This window comes from Chionomys nivalis, chromosome 4, assembly GCF_950005125.1.
Source record: "Chionomys nivalis chromosome 4, mChiNiv1.1, whole genome shotgun sequence".
Classification (NCBI taxonomy): Eukaryota; Metazoa; Chordata; class Mammalia; order Rodentia; family Cricetidae; genus Chionomys; species Chionomys nivalis.
Window position 1 is genome coordinate 62,483,359 of NC_080089.1, and position 22,932 is coordinate 62,506,290.

Below are 22,932 nucleotides of genomic sequence, written 5' to 3' on the forward strand. Positions count from 1 at the left end.
CAGCCTCAGCCCTATTTTCTGTCTTCCTCAGCAACAGTCCAGGTGTGGGAACAGTGATGTTGGTGTCAACATTTAATGTCAGAGCGGAGTTCTCTGAACTAGTAGGGAGTGCAGAAAACTGCCCAGGCCAATCCTTCTTTCTTCACCAGTAACACCCAAAAGCCAGATGAGTAATGGCCAAGCTCAGAAAACCCAAGAGTATGAAGTGCAAAAGACAAGCAACGGGTAGGACTGGGGATGTGAAGTGGCTGTTGCTGCTCTAACTGGACTTAAGATCTGTGTTCGCCTTGTCTAGCTCACCTATGAGCTCACCTACGAGAAACAGCACTTGGCAGTAACTTCTGCTAGGTGAGAAGGAATGTCTCAGTCTCCTTGGGCTAACAGGATAACATAAGCTACCCTACAAAGCACCCATGTAACTTCCTTTAATATACATTCTTATAGCTGGGCAAGTTGATGCACACCTATAATGCAACATTCAGAAAGCTGGTGGATCATGAGTTTAAGGCCATCCTGGGCTACACAATGAGTTTTAGGTTAATCTGTGCTATGAGACCTGGTTTCAAAAAAGTATACATATGCATATATATGTGTCCATATGCATGAGAATATATGTATGTGCATGCAAATATGTATACTTTTGTGTGTGAATATATGCATGCACTTGTGCATACATATATGTAAACGTATCATGCAAATTTATATGCACACAAATGCATATGTATAGGTGTATATGTACACATGTATACATGTGTATGTGAATTTACATGATGGTCCTCACCACACTTCAGATGTCCCTGCACTGTGTACCATACCGGGCACACATATGCACACATATGATGTACTCTCATATCGTCATCTTCCTATTCTTATGTTTAGCACAAGTGCTTGCCCATGGTGGATGTTCTGTGTCACAAATTCCACAGCATCTAATTAATTCTTTCATGGGCAGATTCCTAACTATTGAATCCAACGTCCTTATGAGGATTTCACAATCTGATTAACTCATGTATCTGTTTCTGCCAAACTTTCTTAGCTCTTGTTATCACTCTGCTGTACTAAATCTGCTCCTGCCTCAGGGCCTTGGTGCCTACGCCAGAAGTCTGGCCCATGTTGTCTCAATGTTTACTTGGCACTCCCCACCTGCCTCTGCCTCTGCCTCCCAAGTGCTGGGACTAAAGACGTGTGACAGCACGTGTGCTCTCCTAAAAACCTCTGCTTTACACAGAACTCTGCTTGTTTTATCCGTTCTACTTTTATTGTTTATGTCTTCTCTTTGTTAAAATTGAGGGACCAGCTTTTAGTTTGGCTGACTTGTTTCTTGAACTTTGATTCCACGACTAATTCTCTGATTTCCAGGGTGTACTCTCCACCCCTGCTCTGTTGTGTCTTGAGCAGTGCCCAGCTGTTCTAACAGAAGCCCAGGAACCCTGTCCTAAGCATGACTTAGCTATGTCTCCGGATTGCACACTCGGCATTCCTTCTTCTGTTCAACTGTAAACATTTTTATTGTGATGTACTACATGATTTGATGTTATTCAGACTTATTCAGTTATGCATTTCAACGATTGTGTTTAACTTACTGCTGACAGCTAATCTAAGTGTTGTTACCAGAACACATGAGGTGCATGGTACGGACTGGACTGAGATTTGCTTTGTGCCCTAATAATAATCGGGTTTTTGTTCTGAATAAATGCTGTATGCCTGAAAAAGGATATATATTTTCAACTTAATTGGTGTCTATTTCCATACACAAAATCATAAGAACACATTCTGCCTGTGTGCCAAGATATCCTGTATCAGGCTGGAGGGATGATTCAGTGTGTGAGCCCTGTATCAGGCTGGAGGGATGATTCAGTGTGTGAGCCCTCCCCTCTCCAGCTCTTGCAGAGGACTTGGGTTTGGTTCCCAGAATCACACTGGGTAGATCATAACCATGTGTTACTCCAGTTCTAGGGGATGACCACCTCTTCTGGCCTCTTCAGGCAACTGCATCCATGTGGTACACGTACAGACCGGCAGTCACACAAAAACATATGAATAAAAATAACCTCCAAAATATTTTATGTACTGATTTTATTTGATTGATCAATTGTTGATTGCTGAGAGATATTTTTCCACAGTGTGGATTTATCAAATGTTCTGGGTAATTGTATAAAATTTCCTTACATATCTTAAGGTGGTATTATTAATTACATGTAAGCTTATGGTTGCTAAGTCAGTCTTCTTTCTTTATATCATCACATAGCAGTCCTTTCTTATCCCTAATAATTTTTGCCTTTTAGTTTGCCATATGTCAATATATAAGCTTTAAAGAAAAAAATTTTTGTTGTTGCTTCTATTGTGTTTATCTGATATATTTTCCTATCATTGTCTTTCAACTTTATTGCGTCTTTGTGTTTTCGGGATTCATCTAATCTAAAAAAGAAAACAGATATTAAAAAAAAACCTCAATCTAACTAATCTATCAGGTGACAATCTTTATTTTTAGTTACTATAACGACTGATACATTGGGATTCATTCCCACCACTTTACTCATTTGCTTCGTTCCTTCACTCTGTCTACTAGATTGTTGTCACCTATGCCAATTTTAGAATCAGTTTAGATTAAAGTTACTGTTTTCTATCCTTTTCCAGACAATGTAACAACCTTAGAACTTCTTCATTGCAATCACCCCTTCTCATTTTAATGCATCGTCGTGTAAGCCGTCCAGGGTGGAATGTGTGTGATGGAAGGAATGGACATCAGGCTTAACTGAGAGACCTGAGCCAAGGAGGCCGTGGGAAGCTGTGCTATGTCATGTCACTTAGCCTGATGAGCCCTCCAGCTTTTATCTCAAATTGTAATAGGCACAGATAGAAATAGAGAGGTAATATTTGAGAACTCGCAGTGGCTGCTGGATGGTGAGACTGAAACTGGTCGTGCTGAGAAACTCTTGTAGTGGGCGAGGGACACAGCAGGCAGGGGTGAGAGGTGATCAGCTTCCTATCTGAAGATTCATTTGTTTATTATGTGCACAGTGTTCTTCCTGCAGGCCAGAAGTGCACACCGAATCTCATTACAGATGGTTGTGAGCCACCATGTCATTGCTGGGAATTGAACTCAGGACCGCTGGAAGAACAGTCAGTGCTCGTAACCTCTGAGCCATCTCTCCAGCCTTCAGCTTCCTATCTAAACTGAGGCCAGAGAGAGGAAAAGAAAGTGGCCAAGGACATGAGAAGGGACTTCTGGTAAGCTGATAACAAACCCTAGAGGTCATGAATGCTGGTGCTCTATCTGCCCTAATGCCAAGCACTTAGTGGCTGGCAGAAGACGTGTAACTGACACAAAGACAATACTTTGGAACCACGCAAGTGACTCTAATGCTTCTTCTTTCAAACTTTAGAGAGTCTAGTGCAGCTTGCAAGGTGGGTGGTAAGTGTGCTTACCTTCATCTAATTCCTGCTGAATCTATTTTAGGAATAATCACACAGGCTAGAGAGATGGCTCAGCAGTTAAGAGCACTGGCTGCTCTTCCAGAGGACCCAGGTTACGTTCCCAGCACCCACGTGGTAGCTCACAATCGCCTGTAACTCCAGTTCCAGGGGATCTGATGCTCTCTTCTGACCTCGGACACCAGGCATACACACTGTATACAGACAAACATGCAGGCAAAACATTCATACACATAAAATAAGACTAAAGAAGAAAAAAAGCAATTTCTCTAATAATCTTTATAAGAGCGGAGAAGAAAAGTTTGAAAACAAAATCCTGCACCCACCATGGCATAAGGGAGAAATGCTCACATTCCTACATCTGGACTGCCACGCTAGAACACTCCACGCACAGGACCATCCACATCTGTATCTTACAGTGTTTACTTAAGTATTTATGCTTGGAATTTCAAATTCTAGAAGAATCACAAAAGTGTGAGTCTTCCAGCTGACTCCTGCTTACAAAATAAACAGCCTAAAGCTGAACATGCAATTCTTGATACAGCCTACGCAATGTTACACAATTAAAGTAGACATCTGAGCTCTACGGCACTTCCTGTGTGCTAATTTCCCAACATAAGTCCAATAAAGTTACTCTAATTCGTGCGCAAAGAGGATTTATTCTGGGGGAGCATCTGGCTTCTCTGGTGGCTGGGACACCAGAGGGAATTTAAGACAGAGATGTTGACCTACACCTGATGCAAACATTTCAGACTCCAGCACGACTCAATGATGCTACAAAAGCCAAGTAACAGCAGCAAATACTCACAAACAATGAGGATGAAAACAACCTCTGCACCCATTTTCCTTCCTGTCTTGGAGAAAGCCCTCAAGAGTAATCACACGTACAGACTGAGCCACAATGTCAGGAAGGAAACACCCGAGTGGCTGTTCTACCCGTCCTGAGGGCGGCCTGGCTGGCTTGTACAGTAACTATGGCCACAGGAGTTGTGCTTCCCACAGACAGGTTAGTGAAAAGGGAAATTACCTGGTCATGGGCAGAGAGCACGACAGTTGTGGGAACAGGAAAAGGTGCTAACCTGGCTTCCTGGGTCTCAGAGGGCAAACAGGTGGGACCAGAAAGAGAAGAGGCTTCATTTACTCAGTGGTTAAGAGCACTGGTTGAGCCAGACAGTGGTGGCGCACGCCTTTAATCCCAGAACTCGGGAGGCAGAAGCAGGCAGATCTCTGTGAGTTCGAGGCCAGCCTGGTCTACAAGAGCTAGTTCCAGGACAGGCTCCAAAGTTACAGAGAAACCCTGTCTCGAAAAACCAAAAACAACAAAAAAGAGCACTGGCTGCTCTTCCAAAGGATCCAGGTTCAATTCCTAGCAACCACATGGCAGCTCACAGCTATCTGTAACTCCAATTCCAGGGTATCCAACACCCTCACGCTGACATACATGCAAGCAAAAACATGAATGCAGAAATAATAATGAAAAATATAAAAGTAAACAAAAGTCACATCAGCCACTGTGTTAACTGGCTACAGAGACAGACGCAGCTCTCTAGAATAATAAATCAGGTTCTCTGCTCTTCAGGCAATGGTGTTGCTGGCAGGTACCCAGATGTCTGCCTTTCTTTCCATAGCCCTAGAGCGTCACAGGGTACACATAAGATCAGTGCTGGGTGCCAGGAGGTACGACCAAAGAGAAACAAGGGAGATTTGATGAAAGTTTGAGAGAAGAAGACAAACCACCGCTTAAAAGGAGGTTCAGGATCAGTCATCCACTTTATCTACGCAACTCTTCGTCCTCAGTAGCACAGCTCTTAACTAAGTCTTGCCACATTCAGATTCAGTTATTAAAGGTACCCCTTACCAAAATATACGGCAGCCATTAAACCACCACGAGACGCAATCATTAGTTTCCATATTTACAGATGGTGTTTTAATTGCTGTTTAAATGACATTTATTTATTTATTTATTTATTTATTAAAAGCACCCATGCTCTCACTCTGGTGAGGTAGCACATACTGCTATGCTGGCAGAACCAGAAGGGTAAATAGTCTGGGGCTAGCCTGGCCTAACATGAGGAGACATTGTCTCAAAAAGCAAACAAACAAAAAATAACAAAGTAAAAATAAAAGTTCTTGTGAGTTCATATAAACTTTTTAAAAACGGATGGAAGGATTTCTCTAAAGTAGTATCCTTCCATTTCCAATCCCATCTAGCCTTTGGGCTACAAGAGCAACTAAAGGAAAGGGAAGGGGAGGCAGAACCCCAAGGTCTAAGGAGTATATCAGTCCCCGATTCAAATGAAGTCTGCATTCCAAACTCATGAGGCAGCCAAAGCTGAAGCCAATAAAAAGTGAGTCCTTCCTGACAAAAGAAGTGAAGGGCAGGAATGCCTGAGAGCAACCAGGACAAAAGTGAGCACTTTCTGCTGTCTTGAGAGTCATTTATAAAATTATTCTATTTTAATTAATTTCTCTGTATATCATCTTCGAATTGCAATGGCATCTCCAGCAACCATATGCAAAGCAGCTGTGGAGTCAGCCCATGAAAATGCGATTTTAATGCTTGGTCCTTTTCTTTGGAGGGTGGGAATAATAGCTGGAGAATTTTAAGGAGCATGGCTGTACACCAAAATGGCCATAGCCATTCACAGGGAGGGGGAAAAATCAAACAGTTCCAGGGAAATCCACATTGACAGTTGTTGCCTTCCATAATAGATAAACACATTAGCCAGGCTCTGGCTGTTAGAACAGAAAATCCAAAGTAAACAGCAGTTGTAGAGAGAAGCTTCAAATCGTGAGCCAACCTAAACACCCATTACAGAAGCTTGACTACCAACTGTAAAATAATCTGTGCTTAAACAACACTCCCAACTGTTTACATGCCAAACCAAACATGTTATTAGGTTAAGATATTAATGTCAAGATATTGGCTGTATATAGGCCTCACAAATCAACCTAATACAAGACATTGGGGAAGTTGGTTGGGTTAAAAAGATTTTCAGTCAGAGAAAGGTATTGGCTCCTCTCCGTTTAGTTGGGTGAAACACCCATTTTCTTCTCATACCTCCCTCAAAGTTAATGCTATTAGTCTCCCATATTTCTTCAGTAAGCTGAAGCAGCCTGCTTCGAGCCTTTAACGCTCTCCACATTAACTAGAGTAATGTCTTTTAATATATGGCCTAAATACCTTTGAGATAGGGGAAGCTCCCGTCACGGTGAACTCTCGATCAAAGGTTCTGAAAGAAGACAACGGGCAAAGCAGGGGAGAGACATCACAGCAGAAGAAGAAAGTTAAGTGGCCGAGCAATGCACGTGGGGATGTAGGAACATTCTGAGGATGAACCAGATAAGGACCCCTCTCCAGGAACGCCTGAGTATGGGATAAATGCTGCTCATAGTTCCTTGGAGAGTGAGCAGCAAATAACTCTCCCAAATTGGCCACAAAGATGGGCACTTCAGAAAAGCTTCTGTCAGGGCTCAGCATTTGGTTGTGTGTGGTTTAGAATATATGTTATGAAGTAACATATGTACAATGAAATATGACCATAAACTCCCATTTCTCACCTTCAATTTTTGTGTCTCTTTCTTTTGTTTGTTTTTGCTAACCAACAAAGTCCAACTAAGCTTGCTGTCCATATGTGTGTGGGTGTGGGGCCAACCACTGGAGCATAGGAAGCCTATCGGGCACCTACCCCATCTCATTCACGCCAGAGGTCAACACAGGAGTTTCACTCAGGGTTGAGCACTTGCTCTCTCCTTCTTAGGGTTCTGGTCAGTCATGCATCTCTCTGTTGGCTGCTCCCCACTTGGAGCTGGGGGTGGGGAGCATGTGGGGGAAGTTTGGCTAGGAAATATTTTTATACAGAGGCTATTTGTTTTGCTCAAAAACTTGTCAGGGAAGTGTCTTAGCCATTCTACAGCCGAGGAGTCAAGGCCTGGTGAGGTAAAAGGGCAGTTTCAAATTTCTGTTTGATAAACATAGAGCAGGAGGTGGACCTGGGCCCTCGGAAGCCAAACCCAGCTTTGTGTGGGCGTGAACTGGCTGCTTCTAGAGCCTCTTTCCAACAGTCTTCCACACTTTCTGGAAAGGGTTGGTGCCGATTTTTAAGAAGCAATAGGAGAAATCGATCGAATGCCTCACTTTTCAGGGTTGCATTAACTTTTTCAGGCCACTGGGGTGCAATTTACTAAATTACCTCTTCTAGAACACTAAATAGTACCCTAGTGGGTCAAAGAGTAAATGCACCTCTGAAAAGTGAGCCATTTATTCCCTTCCCTGTAGTGCCAGATGTAATATGTCCCTTATGACAAAAATATCATCCTGCTTTCATTGCAAAGCAAGACACTGGCTTTTACTAGAGAAAGCGAGTGTGGGGAAGCTTCAGAAGTGGGGGCGGGGGATGACGAAATTTCTCCCACAATCCTGTTGAAAAGTCAAGACTGGCTTCTGTGAAAATACTTGCTTACCATTCAATGGAGACTTATTTTTCTTGAGACCTCAAAACAAAATGAAAAATATTTGAATTGAGGGTGTTAAAGCCAGAAGCTCACAGACTATTTTGATGGCCCTCTCACACCTACTGTGTGTTACAACTGAGTCCCAGCACCCACTGCCATATGCAGGAAGACAAAGCACAGGCAGATGGCCCTTTGTCTGTATTTCCCTACTGAGTACCTCTGACCTAAAAGCTTTTGCACCCCTCCTAAGCTCCCAAGCCTGTGTATGGTTTTGGGTCGCCTGAGGAACTGTTCCCAGGCAGTTTCACATTCAAGAGCTATCTAACTGAGCTCAAGTTTTAAGTTTTCAGCACTGTTAGCCCCTCACTCTTCTGGAAGATGGCGATGCGATGAAAACAAGACGTTTAATTTAAGAATCACCCGGCTTCTAATTAAACTGCCATAGGCAGCTGGTTGGATAAGTTTTAATCAGTTTCAATCACCTATTGATTGGTATACTGAAGCCTAAAAAATTAAAAGTAAAAGATGATTGGGGAATTGTCCCATCTCAGAACAACAGCAGAGGCCTCTGTAAATAAGTCCTCTTTGAACCATCAGCTAAATGGGCACTTCAATACTGCAGTACAAAGTCTTCTGCAAAATCACTTTAACTAACAAGCAGAAATTTATCAGCTTCAGCCAGAATCAATGCTGAAATCAATTTGAACACTGGTTGTGTCTAAAGGGGCTCATTGGCAATTTAGGGAAATTACACCATGTAAATGCCTGTGCTTTAATTGAACAGTTCCATCAACTAGGCTGTGATTGCTGTCCATTCATTTATTCGCTTTCGCTCGGCTCCCATTCTGCACAGGAATGGCTGTTGTCAGGCTGGAGAGAGGCACTTTGTCTTCATTCTGTGCACTTTTGTGCATAACTGAGTTTGTGGAATGAACACATCATGACCAGGTCAAGATAAACCAGGACAGACTTCTTCCTGTAACATAAGGAAGAACACAGACCTACACTGCCTTCAAACTAGTCAGGAGGAAGGAAGGCAGCCCACACGCGGTCGGGGCTCTGTGCCACGGTCCTGTGAGAACATGGCATACTTTTCCCCATATATCTACTGACGTCTAACAACATATATTTTGTGTAAGAATGCTCTTCTTGAAGAGCTAGGTAACATTTCGCTTTACAGAATCCTCGGGGATCAGTCAAGAGAAGATTACAGTCTCTTATCTGTTTAGGACAGTGTGGCATAACACGGTCACAGGCATTTTCTTTTCTTTTTTTTTTTTTTTTTGGATTTTTCGAGACAGGGTTTCTCCGTAGCTTTTTGGTTCCTGTCCTGGAACTAGCTCTTGTAGACCAGGCTGGCCTTGAACTCACAGAGATCCGCCTGCCTCTGCCTCCCGAGTGCTGGGATTAAAGGCGTGCTCCACCACTGCCCGGCTCACAGGCATTTTCGAAATAAGACATGAAGAAGAAGGGAAAAAAAAGGGTGAAGACAATGATGGGTGACCTAACTGCTTTATAAAGACCAGAAAGCCCAAACACTAACATGATTCCCAAGAAAGAAGTAAAATACTCACCAAGTCACAACAATGAAAAAACAAACACTACAGGTCAAATTACCAGAGAACCATATGAAATGACAAGGGGTCAGAGGTGAGCATCAACAAGTCGCACACTGAGCCCAAGTGCTCCTTCAAAGAGCTCAGGCTTCCAGGAAAGGGAAGGACGGAGACAGTGGTTAACTATCATAGGCCTTCAGTATGATACAAGAGCCTATGCAAAAAATTACAAGCCTGAGGCCAGTAGTGACCCCTCAAAAAGGCTGGCTCAAATCTGCCAGCCGAGAGGCTCTCAGCTCATCTGAGGCTCCTAAAACCAAACCACAACTATTTTAAAGAAAAGGCAGAGAGAGACTAAGAAATAAGCAAGCATGCGCTTGGGAGGGGAACTGCTCTGATCCTCAGGGAACCCATTTTCTCAGGTTGTCTTCAGTCAAATGAGGATCGGAGGCCTACTGTGCTCAGTCATTTCCAACACCCTGGTGAAGCGCGGAACAGAGGCCGGCTGCCTCTGGGCCTTGGCTGTACAGGTAGGACCTTAAGTCATTTTCCTTGTGCCTCTTAGGCTGCAGGGAAGCTTCTGACAGGCCCTTTCAGTCAGTTACTCCAGTCTGCTTTCTGCAAACATTCACTTCAATTCATTTTCAGAAGACTTATCTTATTACAAAGTTAAAAGGGAGAAATAACTAGTGTATATGAATTTAACACAGTGTGAGTGTGGAAGTCATTCTGACACTCTGTTCCATGCAATATTTTCAACCACACTATAAGGTTTCATTTGCTCTAGCTTTTGTTGCTGAAACAACGTAAAAACATATCTTATTAATAGTTAGCTAATGTTTCTGAAAACTTAATAGTAGTGTGAATTCTAATTGGTTTTAATAATAAAAACCCTGAGTCAGATATAGGGGTAAATGCTGGAAGATCAGAGAAGCAGAACAGTCAGCCACTAGTTCTTACCTTTATGAAACCCTCAGAAGCAACGGAACAAGGTCCTTTCTCTAGAAATCCTCAGACTGAATGCTCCGAGCTCCTGTCTCCTCCCACCTTATATTCCTCTCTTGGCCCAGTCATATCCATTCCTGCCTCGTGCTGGGATTAAAGGCGCATGACTCCCAAGTACTGGGATTAAAGGTGCAAGCCTCCACCACCTGGCTCTAATTCTGTTTTAGACTAGATCAAGGCCAGGGTGGCCTTGGACTCAACGGAGATCCATCTGCCTCTACCTCCTGAGTGCTGGGATTAAAGTGTATGACACCACTTGCCTGGCCGCTATGATAAACTAGTGGCTAGGTCCACCCTCTGATCTTCAGGCAAGCTGTAATTGTTAAAGCACAAACAGAATATCATACACTTAACTGTGGTTTAATCAAACCTTTACACTTACTCACTGAACCCTGCTCCTTTACGCTGCTACAGGCAGAGCGGGAGCAGAACCAGGCTGCTGAGGACTGACACACGTGTATTTTCCAAATACAACCAAGCTGGTTAAAGTGCTTTATTGACTGTGCCCGAAAGCACAGAACACTGGTTTCATTTTATTATGTGAATTCACAAAGCAAAACCATGCGCTGTGTGCTGAAGGTAACACCAAACACTTTGCTTTCGTGTAATGAACTCTGGCAAGGAAATTACGGAAGTGTTACGGTCAAAAGGACAGTACACAAAGTCACACTGGACAAACAAATTAATGTGAAAACAAACAGATAAAACACAAGCATTTTCAGCTTACTTTCCATAGCCTAGCCCTCTACTGCTACCCTTCTAGTTTAGTAACTGTTCCTGCAACCCCGTGTTAAGGTGTATATCAGGGACTGAACATGCTTCAATCCAGAAAGCCAGAAATTTAACAGGAACATGATCTCTTACACCAAAATAGCAAACAACAGAGCAAAGGGGAGTGGGGAGAGAAGCAAAGTTATACACAGTAAATGCCTTTTGGACTTTCCAGCGAATTATTTTCCAAAAAGGCAATTTAACTGAATGCCCTAGACGCTGTGGTTTACAAACACCTCCTTGTGCAATATGCCAACAAAGAAACTGTAATTTTATGACATATCAACTACTGCAAAATAGACTTAAAATTTTAGTATGTCTTAGGAGTCAAGAAATGCACCACCTCCATTGTGCAACCATATAATTAATCTAAGGATTCAATTACTAAATTCTGTGCTTTTGATAAGTGAAGAGACCCAAAGAGTAGCCAGTCATGCTGTGGTAACTGTGGGTCAAAAAGTGTGCTAGCAATGACTAAAGAGCTTCTAAAATTAATCACTGCACATAGTTCACTATCGACATACATTCATTTCTACTTCACATTAATAAAGCATTGCATTAAAAATAATAAAATCCAGAGATTAAATGACAGAGAAACTGTGGCCTGAGAAGCACCCCCAGGTATTGGTCCAGGCAGCAGAAGTCCCAGACTGTACTCTTGGCCTTGGAAATGCCATTTCACCCCTCCATGCTTTTCCTTACGGTAAACAGCGGGAAACCAGTCTCGTCCCCATGTCTAAAGGCCTGGTGTGACCAGCCCCCGTCCCTCTGTACACTCCCTCCAAGATTTCTCTGCTACAACTACTGGCCTGGACGCAACACCTCTGTGCTGATTGTTGGGCTTTAACTTGAGTGCTCCCTTCTTTCTGGAAGGTTCTTCTCCCAGATTTTCTCATGACTATCCTCCAGAACTCAGCTCAAATATTGCTTCTTTGGTTAAGTTTTCCTCAGGCGCCTCTTCTCCATACTTCAGAGCACCCACAAGGATCATTTTACTTTGGCATTTACTCTTTTGAGCACTCTCTTTTGGGACTCTAGACTGTCCTACTTGCTACTAGGCTGCATGTATTTTCAACAGTCCTCGCACACAGTGACACTCAGTAACCACTAGTTCAGTGAATAAACGAATATATAACAAGACAAAATTTAACAGCAAAATGAAACAGATCTGGCATGCGATATTTATGGTTGCTGGGTGCTACTGTTAGAGGCTCTTTATTAGCTCTCTCAGACGCAGGGGGGCTCTATGCATTCAGACTCAGGAGGGCTCTATGCATTCAGACTCAGGGAGGCTCTATGCATTCAGACTCAGGGGGGCTCTATGCATTCAGACACAGGGGGGCTCTATGCATTCAGCTTATGCCTAGGTTGAAGGAACAATTCTTTTCTCAGCAGTTCTGGGCGATAGCCACATCTTTCTGCTTGTGCTAGGTGTTTCAGGCATTACCCTCCTGTGATGGTTAAATAGGCACTCATGCTATTTGAATGCTTGGTGCATAGGGAGTGGCACTGTTAGGAGGTTTGGTCTTGTTGGAGTAGCTGTGGGCTTGTTAGAGGAAGTGTGCCACCATGGAAGTGGGCTTTGAGGTCTCATATATGCTCAAGATATGCCCAGTGTGGCACACAGTCTCCTTCTGCTGCCTATGGGTCAATATGTAGAACTCTCAGCTCCTTCTCCAGCACAACGTCTGCCTGCATCCTGCCATGTCCCGCCATGATGATAATGGACTCAACCTCTGAAACCAAAATCCAGCCCCAATTAAATGTTTTCTTTTATGAGTTTCTTTGGTCATGGTGTCTCTTCACAGCAACAGAAACCCTAACTAAGACACCTTGTATTCCGTCTGGGCCTGAGGCTAGCCTGAGGTCATGTATCACCTGTGGACAGAACTTCTGTGTCTCCCAGGACACAGGGCGCTTGACAGCATACACTCATAACTTGCAGGTCAACAAATGAAGGCAGTCTGAAGAAGCACGCCTGCCAGGCCTCATTATTTGTCCAGATTTGTTCCTTTGAACTCATGTCTCTGCTAACTTAATACCAGAAATTTAAAAAAAGCCCACAAATGCCAAGGGACATGCTGCAGGACAGCGTCACACTTAGATGGTGGCCTCCCGAGGCAGCCAGAGAAATGACTTCAGATGGAAGCAGCGTCTCTCTCACCTTCTGCTAACAGATGCATGCTAATGCATCTTGTACCTGCACACAAGCACTGACACTGGGGAGCTGAAATTTCTCCATAAACAAGGCACTTTATTAACATAAAATATTACAAAGAAGTCTTGTAATCTCAAACTTATTTTTCCATGAAACAGAATGCGTTGAAACATTTAGATTCAGCAAATTCTTACTTGAAATATTACCATAATGTATTGATTTTTACCAGACTCAATTGACTGAAAAGTTGTTTGTATAGCAATATTGGCCAAACCAATATAGTAGAACAATTTTGTTACCCATAGTAATCAAGTGCATTTCTGAAGTATAATTATACTGTCATAAAAATAAAGCCAAGATACCCTTTTCCAAGCAATAAAACTATAGGGGCTATAAAACAGGAAGAAGAAAAGGCTAAATAAATGAGATTTTTAAAAATAAAATTTAGTGTCTTTCAAAAACACCACTGCCTCCTCTTCCTTCCCTTAAGCTACAGTTAGGAGAAAAAAAAAAGATCAATACTTCAATCTCAATAAACTATTTCAATAATAGTTAATTCAAGTGGAAACATATTCTGAAAGTCTCTGCTCAGCGACCTGTGACATCCTGTCATGTTGGTGAGATGCCAATAATCCATCATTGCCATAATGGATATGAGCACGTGGACGCAGAGGGTGGGGGGGCGTAGGTGGGAAAGGTGTGTGAAGAGACGCTTGGGCTCAGGTTTGCTCTCCAGCTTCGGATCAATACAGTACATATTACTGCAGGAAACAAGCCCAGAATGGTGAGTGCTGAGAGGGGAAGAGGGGGAAGCATACATAATTAATTTTATTTGACAAATACTCATTGATTTTCTGAAAACATTACAATCCTTGTTCACCAAGTGATACCGTAATGCAACCCAGCCATATGTAAGTATTTAATTTTACATTAGGATGAGGCCTTGTTGCTTGTTTAAAATATGATCTTGGCTGCAAAGAAAATGCTCTTCATTTCACTGGAAATTTAAGGTCAAGATAAATCAAACAAGCATCCTGGCTCTCAGGTCAATATCAAAACCATTTAAAAACTACTTTTAATATATGAGATACATGTCAGGGGAAATATGAAGGCGCAGGGTCACTGCTTCTGTTTGACACCTGCAGGCTGGCTGGTGAGAGAGGAAGTCAAAGCTTCTGGGGGATTATGTGGTTCTAAATAAAGAATTTCAATAATAGTAGAATTCGACTGGAATTAACCTCAATGTCTCAGTCAACAAAGGCATGCAGCGTGAGAAACCCACTTAGGCAATTCTGCCACTATACAGACATCAGAGAGTGTACATACACTGTGAAAGACACCTATAACCTACCCTCTGGGTCAGTGGTTCTCAACCTTCCTAACGCTGCGATCCATTAATACAGGCCCTTATGTTGTGGAGACCCCAACCATAAAATTGTTTCATTGCTACTTTATAACTGTAATTTTGCTACTATTGTGAACTTTAATTTAAATATCCTATCTGTAGGATACCTGATATGCAACCCCAAAGGGATCATGGCCCACAGGTTAAGAACCGTTGCTCCAGATGATTACAATGTCATCATGGACCACTCTTGTCTATATGGCCTGCTGCCAACCAAGACAGTGTCACACAGGATTCTCAAGACAGTGACACTCTTCATTCTCACTATCAAGGCCAGTTTTGTTATGTTTTTAGGAATCCTATGGTTTTGATATATTTTGCCTACTAAATGACATTTAATTAGATAACTCATGTATTTTCCCACTTTATGTAAATGCCCATCGGAGATTCTGCTTTTCAATACATAAATCAATTACTATAATGACTTATTAGAACCCCAGCTTCTAAGTACACATTTATTTTAGTTGGTTTCATCATCATATCACAGGACCAGCAGTTGACTTAGGAACTCATAGGATTTTGCTACTCCCTCCAAGGACTGTCCCCAGCTTGAAGCTTAAAGAACATCATTTAAAGGAAACAACAGAAACCAACCCCGAGAATTACCCTCCCTTTCTTCTTATTGTCTCGAGATAAAAACCTTAAATAATGACACATATTCAATCTTTAAAACATCATATAGATGAAATAAATGTTACTGAAAATTTATACAATATCCAGACAGGATTCTTCACTGTATTACAGGGAGGAATTAGACATGGAAAATTCACTAATTTCTAACATCTAGAGACAGGAACTCATGACCAAAACATTAGCCATCATTCAAACACTCGGGAGGCAGACAGGCTGATCTCTGTGAGTTCAAATGAGTGTGGTCTACAGAGGGAGTTTCAGAACAGGCTCTAAATCTACAGAGAAACCCTGTCTTGAAAATCAAAACAAAACAAAAACCAAAAAAAAAAAACAAAAAAAAACAACAACAACAAAAAACTCAAAACAAAACCCAAACAAACAAAATCTAAGAAATCTAAGAATTAACTTAAAAATTTTGCATTAAAAAACAGACAAACAGCCAGGTGGTGGTGTCATGCGCCTTTAATCTCAGTACTCAGGAGGTAGAGGCAGGTGGATCTCTGTGAGTTTGGGGCCAGCCTGGTCTACATGAGCTAAATCCAGGACAGGTTCCAAGGCTACAGATAAACCCAGTCTGGGGGGGGTTGGGGAGGTGTAAGTAAAAAAAAAAAAAACTTGAAGTGATGAGTTTTGGTGACTTGGGTGACTGTTAGCTAATGGGCAGACCCTCTGGTGACTTGGGCGACTGCTAGCTACCAGGCAGTCTCTCTATTAACTTGGGTGACTATTGGCTAATGGGCAGCCCAATGCACACAAGACTTAACCATCCTGCACTTCTGAAGTCTGAGTGCAGCAGCTCTGTCCGAAGCAGAGTCTGAGTGGCTGGCTTTGGAACCACGGGATGTATGTGTCCAGAGTAACCGGGTCTGTCAATCACTCTGATTTCAGTGCCACAAACTATCCAAGAAAAGGGAACAGGGACTAGTTTTCTGGGCAAGAAGATGCTGTGTCCTCAAAATCTTAACAACAATAAATAGTCGTCCTTGGTCTGGAAACCCCCTTCTAGGTGAGAGAGACAGGGAAGGGTGCAATTAAGGAGCCCACCAAAACCTGACTGGAAGCCTCGTTTTCTCTCACTCTTATTTCAGCCAGCATGCACCAAGCATCCACTCAGTGCTTGACACTGTATCTGGTGTGCTAGGGAATACAAAGGACACAATAGACTCTGCCTGACCTTGAGAACAACACAGCCTAGGGGAAAGCACAGAGGGGAAAAAAAGAAAAGGAGACATTGCCTAGGGTTCTGGCCTGGCCGATGGATGACTAAATAAACAGAGCCCTCTTACTTTCCAGTGGCACAATGGGCTTACACCATGTGAGCCATCCTGTGACAGTCTGAAAACAAACTGTGATACCAGAGAAAATACCATGAAGCTTTCAGAAAGTCGCAGTGTGACAATCTAACAACGTTTTATTAGTGGGATAATAAGAAAATTAAAATTATATAACATGCAGCATAGTGAAGATTTTTCCAAGTTAATTGAGTCCATGGATGATTCTGAGATTGTTTTTATAGATGCTTCTCAACATGAGCTCCAGACCATGTAAGGGTAGAAAATGAGAGTTCACACTGTCAATCCTATCATTACCAGAAGCCACCATGAAAACGTGTCAGCCACAAGGCTCGGCCTTCTGTGATCTCTCATAAATGTGCAGCAATCTGAAAAGACAGCTCCTACTACTCTCCCCACTCTACTGGCAGTAACATTGAGACAGAAGACTATACACAAATTGCCTGATTCGCATGGCTAGTTAGCAACAGACATAGAATTCAAACTGAGAGCCCGCACAGTTAACTACAACATATACTTCCCTGTATCCACTGCAGTTTTGAAGTTCACTGTGAATCAGGAATTAAAACATGCCTTTCTTGTAAGATTTTTGGAGATTTGTAAGGCTTTGGTAGGGGATCAATGAAAATGCCCGTTTTCCTTTCCCAAACTTCCCCTTCTGCCACACTTCGGCTGTGCTTCAAATCTCAACAAGAAACATGAACCAAAACCCAGAGAATGGCCTACACGGAGTCTATACTACACCAGTCCAGATGTCTGGTGCCAGCTTTTACACAGCCAACTGAGGGAAATATCTAGATTGAAATGATGAAAACGTGCCAACTATTAAATAATAGACATCACAGTTACATGAGGTACCAGATCACTTGAAATTTACAGCATCCTAATAAGTGAACTGAAAAGATTGAATGCACACTTATTAGCTTTATTATACTTCCTAAGAAGAAAATTAAATAGAACCATTAGGCAGTTTTGTTACCAATGAGTGGATTTTCCAATATTTTCTTCATCTAGTTTATGTAGCATAGCCTCTAATGTAATCATTTTATTTCTGGGAAAAAACCTACAATTTTTATAGTAAACACTATTAAGGTAAACTTGATGTAAGAGAAACGCAATCACAACACATCAAACAGTGTTCCTTAAAGGCTTTGGTAAACTGAACGCTCCGCTCTTGATGACTGGAGTGTTATTCTGTGGTGAACTGAAAGCCAGGGTTACAAGGACACTGCACACTGAAGCCCAGAAATGAAGGGCAGTCATCGACCACAGTGGCTTTGGTGTGGATATCGTCACTTTCTTTCCCTTTAAGAACTAGATATGAACCAACTGCAGTGACAGACACCTATATTCAGGAAGCTGAGGCAAGAGGCTCGCTTGAACCAAGGAACTCAAGACCACGTTGGGCAATGTGGCAAGATCCAGTCTCAAAACAAAATATACAAGTAACAGAATTGTGTAGGCAATAGGACACATGGACTTTTTTTTTTTTAATGAGAAATGTACTAATTAAAAGAAGTCCTCCATCATGATGACACACCATTTACCTTCCCGAAGCAACTGCAGTCCAAACGGTAATCCTGTGAGACTCAGTGAGTGTGGACGAGGACAGCTAGGTGAACCTGTGGGAGAAGCTACTAACCCCCTAAGACTCAGTGAGCGTGGATGAGGGCAGCTAGGTGAACCCTTGGGAGAAGCTACTAACCCCCTAAGACTCAGTGAGCGTGGATGAGGGCAGCTAGGTGAACCCTTGGGAGAAGCTACTAACCCCCTAAGACTCAGTGAGCGTGGACGAGGGCAGCTAGGTGAACCCTTGGGAGAAGTTGATAAGGGCATCTGCATTTCAACAACCACAAGAACCTGAGATACAGACTTTTGAAACGTCCAAGGGACATGTCAGTCCCAATGAAAGGCTTTCTAGCCCAGCTCTGTGGCTAAACCCCAGTGTGAGGGATATTTAGTGGGAAAATTCTCCAAGAGAGTTCTGAAGACAGTGGGGAGTGATGGCAGCTTCTGAGCGGGAATGTACCTAATGCCACCAAATCACACATTAAAGATGCTTACAAACCAAGGTATGCTGGAGCATGCTCTTAGTCCCAGCACCCAGAAGATGGAAGCAGGAGAATCTCTGTGAGTTCCAGGCCATCCAGGTCTACATAAAAAGTTCCAAGCCAGCCAGAGCTACACAGTGAGACCATGTGTCAGGAGGGAAAAAAAGCACCAAAATTTATGATGATGTTAAATTTTATATTTAAACATGATCAAAATATTTTTGAAACAACAGCAGCACAATTTTGTAATCTCCCCTTGAGGAAGTAGACAAGTTATTTCTGCTTCCCTGTATACTCCCCCCTTTTATATTTGTATTGCAATTTTACAGATGATTAGAATTTTAACATCTGTACTGGAGGTGCAGCTCAGGAACTCTGGTCCCTGGGTTCAGTCCCAGCATCATTGTGGCAGGACTTAATTTCAGACCAACGATTCACGTTATTAAATTATCTGAAGGAAAAATCATCTAAAAGATGAATGCACTTTCTGTTCTTTTGTTTTTGCTTTTGAATTTTTTTGAGGCATGTTCACATGCTGTGGATTATGCTAGCAATCAACTCACCATTAGCCCATGTTGATCTCAGACTCTTAACAATCCTCCTGCCCCAGCATCCCAAGGGCTGTGATTACTAAGGTTTTGTTGTTATTTTGGGGACAGGGCCTCACTATGCATCCCTGGCTAGCCTGGAACTCACAGAGATCCACTTGCATCTACCTCCTGATACTGGATTTGAAGGTGTGCACATAATGCCATGCCTAGCACAAGTTCTTAAAGAACTATGTTTTGGGAGAGGACCCTCATCTTTGCTGTATTTAGGGGGTCAAAAACCCCAGGAGTGAACCCACATCTTGGCTGTACCTAAGGGGTCAGAAGCCCTAGGAGAGGACCCACATCCTGGCTGTCCTTAGGGGAACTGAACCCTGGGAGGATGACTGGATCAGATGACTTGAAGGATCTCTTAACTCCCTGTCCAATTCCATGCCAAGACGGCATCAATACAAAAGGATGTGTTGGGTTCACAAGGAACCAATCAGAATACAAATTAATTCTTTTATAACCCCAATTATTTTTAATATTATAATATCCATGGTAAAAACACAAGCACAATTCGGTATGGGGCTGGTGTGTGTGCAAGAAAGCTCTGTTGCCCTAAGGGCTTTCTTACGGAGGATGAATTTGTTAATTCCTAGAGGAATATTTTTCATACACCAGTGCAGACTATTAAGTGCCACATATTACATTATGTAGTTTAAACTCTGCATTGCCGTGAGAGGGACTTCCCTGTCGAGAGAACTTTTTTTTTATGCTTAGCATTTTTTTAATATGAAAATGAACACTCCTTTAGGGTAAGATCACTGCAACTGGATTGGGAGAGTCTCCTAACTTAACATATTCATCAATGTGTGTAGCAGAAACACTCTGGGGGAGGGCGAGAGGGAGGGAAACACAACAGGAAAAAGGATTTTTAATAGCAGTGTCAACACAGGGCAGAGTATTGATATTTATAAGGTTTGGTTTCCACTGGGCATAACTGTAAACAGGCAAGAGACCAGCACAAGGTGAGAACAAGTTTCAAAAATAACAATAATAAGTAAAGGTGTTAAAGAGCAAAGAAAAACATGTGCTAAACTTCAGGTCAGTAAAAGACGCACACTTGCTAATGGTGGACCAGTAACCACTCACCCAGGAGAGATGCAGACTCAGAAATATTAAAAAGGCAATATAAATGCATTTTCAAGCAATTCCCGAGAAAATAGAAGTTGCCTTGCAGATCCTGGTGTCAAATGTGGAAATAAAATCCAAGCAGTGGTGGACATGTAAAACCTTGCCATGAGGTACCTGGCTCTCAGCACTTGGCAAAGTAGACAGAAAGTTTAAACAGAATGACTACTCACTTGTAGACTGTGCCTCCGTTGCCATGGCCAAGGGTGTCTCGATACCGTATGTCTTGTTCATTCATCTCCACAGGAAAGAAAGAAAAACAAAAGGGTGTCATGCTGCGGATGGAAATGTCAAGGAAAGCAACTCTGGGCCATAAACAACAAGCAGGCTGGGTCATTCCAAGTTCAGCTGCAAGAACGAGAGGATCAATACAACATTTGCTGTCCAATTTATAAAAGACGATACCAAGGGACAAAGTGATGGAAAGTTTAATGACAATTTGTTTGCCTGGGTCATTTCATTAAAGTTTGATAAAAGGTGTCAAAATGGAATGATATAACATAGCTCAGAAGGGTCAGGTCAGACAGATACTGATAGGAAAATGGTCTCCAGCATGGCACAGAACTAATGCCAACCAGCGACACACACAGGACCAAAGCCAAGCTTGGTGTGATCTCACACTCGAGCGCACACGTGCATGCATGCACACACACACACAGAGCCAGTAATTTATGCATGCTGTGTAAATAAACTAGCCCCTGAAAACTCCTTGGGTGACCCCATAATTAACACAGAGCAAACTGAATAATGTTTATCATTTTCCTCAAGTAGAAAGAGGTTTTCTTTGCAAATGATAAGTTAGTACACAGCAATAGCTGGGTAGAAATCATATTATGTTGATTGGTAAACGCCAAACCACATGCCAACATCATAATGCCTACAGGGAACACACAACATGTGTGTGAATCAACTAATGCTACTCCTATAACGTAAAGTACAAGACAGCATGCATGTTTCCTAAGGTTCTACAAAACTTACACCAAAAACACCACTCTTGTTTGTAATCATGAATGGCAGGTAAATTATGTTGGCACCCACAAAGTAATGTTTTCAAGTCTTTAAGGGACTCCCTAAATAATCATTTATCAAACGACTTTAAAGCTAGTCTGACTCCATTTGATATACTCAGTAATTCTTTAGGTACTGGTACGGCTGCATAAAAATTAACTGCCAACTTTATTCACAAAGTAGATTTAATAAAGGTATTGTTTTCCATATAGCTAAAGCTTGGGAAAGTAAGCTCTGAAAAAAATCAATTTCCAGGGAATTGCATTGCCTTGCATTGGGCAGAAAATGGATGGAGTTCTTAATTCAATATCACTTGGAAAATAATAGTTTGCTTTTGGACCATTATTATAGTAAAGCTTTAAATATTTGCTCTGCTCTAAACTCCCACCTTCTGAATAAAGCACAGGCTTCATTTATCAAGGGAAATAGTTTTCCTCTCTACATTTCTGCGGTTGAAGCTTCGGAGGACTGTGATAATTAAGTGTGTGGTGCAAGTAGAAGCGACAGCTTCCTTGCCAAGCCATTCTGCCAGTTCCTAAAAGAGTATCGACAGACTCATGTGTGAGGGTCAATTCAGCACCAGATTTAATTGTTGTACAACCTGATTGATGCAATTTACAATCGGCTAATTGCTATATTTAAGGTCAGTGGAAAAACACTGGCAGACAAGTCAGAAAAATTGCCAACTGCTTCTATATTCGAGGAAAATTCTGTTCTCGTGACCTTTAAACTACTAATGTAATAAAATGATATTTTACCCTGTAGAAAAGATGTGGCATGAAGGAGAGAAAGCCACATTACTCTGGACTAAATGACACCTTTTCTGACAACATGGAGAACAGCAGCCCAGGAATGCTAGGCGAGCAGGACTGCCACTCGCTTCGCTTTGATTGATGAAGGGTTCATGAGCAGCGCTGTCTACTGGCAGGTATGAACAGCTACCAAGCCAATTCCCTGAGAGCATTTCTCTAGGTAATCTAAACATGCCTCCAACAACCTAATTTGCACCATTAACTTGCCTAACGAGATACATTCTCACTGTGGCTCGAAGTAAATTTCTAGGAGGGAGAAATGTCACTTAGTCAAGTGCACAAACTCTGAATTGGTGGCACTAAGGTCAAAGGGCAATTGGGATGTAGGCATGCATACAGCTCAGAGGGTCTGGGTTCTGGAAGGGCTAACATTTGTGAGCAAGTCCTTCCCACCAGCAAAGAGCAAGGTATGGGTATCTCTGACCACCTACACCTCCAATTCTAACGATACTCACAAAAGAGGAGTGGCCAGTATTCCCACATGCCAACTCCATTAGGAACAGTAGGTTTACAACATCAGGGGAGGGACTTAGAGACTCATGAGGCAGATTGGTGAGAAGTTGAGGAGGGACAAAGCCTGTTGTTGCATGTGTACATGAAATGAGTGCTAAAAATTAAGATGAAATT

The 22,932-nt window shown here is 42.3% G+C and overlaps 1 protein-coding gene across 3 annotated transcripts in view; it reads right to left on the reverse strand.

Annotated features, from left to right (window-relative positions):
* Map2k5 (mitogen-activated protein kinase kinase 5) overlaps positions 1–22,932 on the reverse strand; it is a 231,009-nt gene that overhangs the window by 154,741 nt on the left and 53,336 nt on the right. For all 3 annotated transcript variants that reach the window (XM_057767296.1, XM_057767295.1, XM_057767297.1), the window contains one exon: positions 20,659–20,723. In XM_057767296.1, the coding sequence (XP_057623279.1) occupies positions 20,659–20,723 (65 nt within the window). The remainder of the gene's footprint in view (positions 1–20,658; positions 20,724–22,932) is intronic.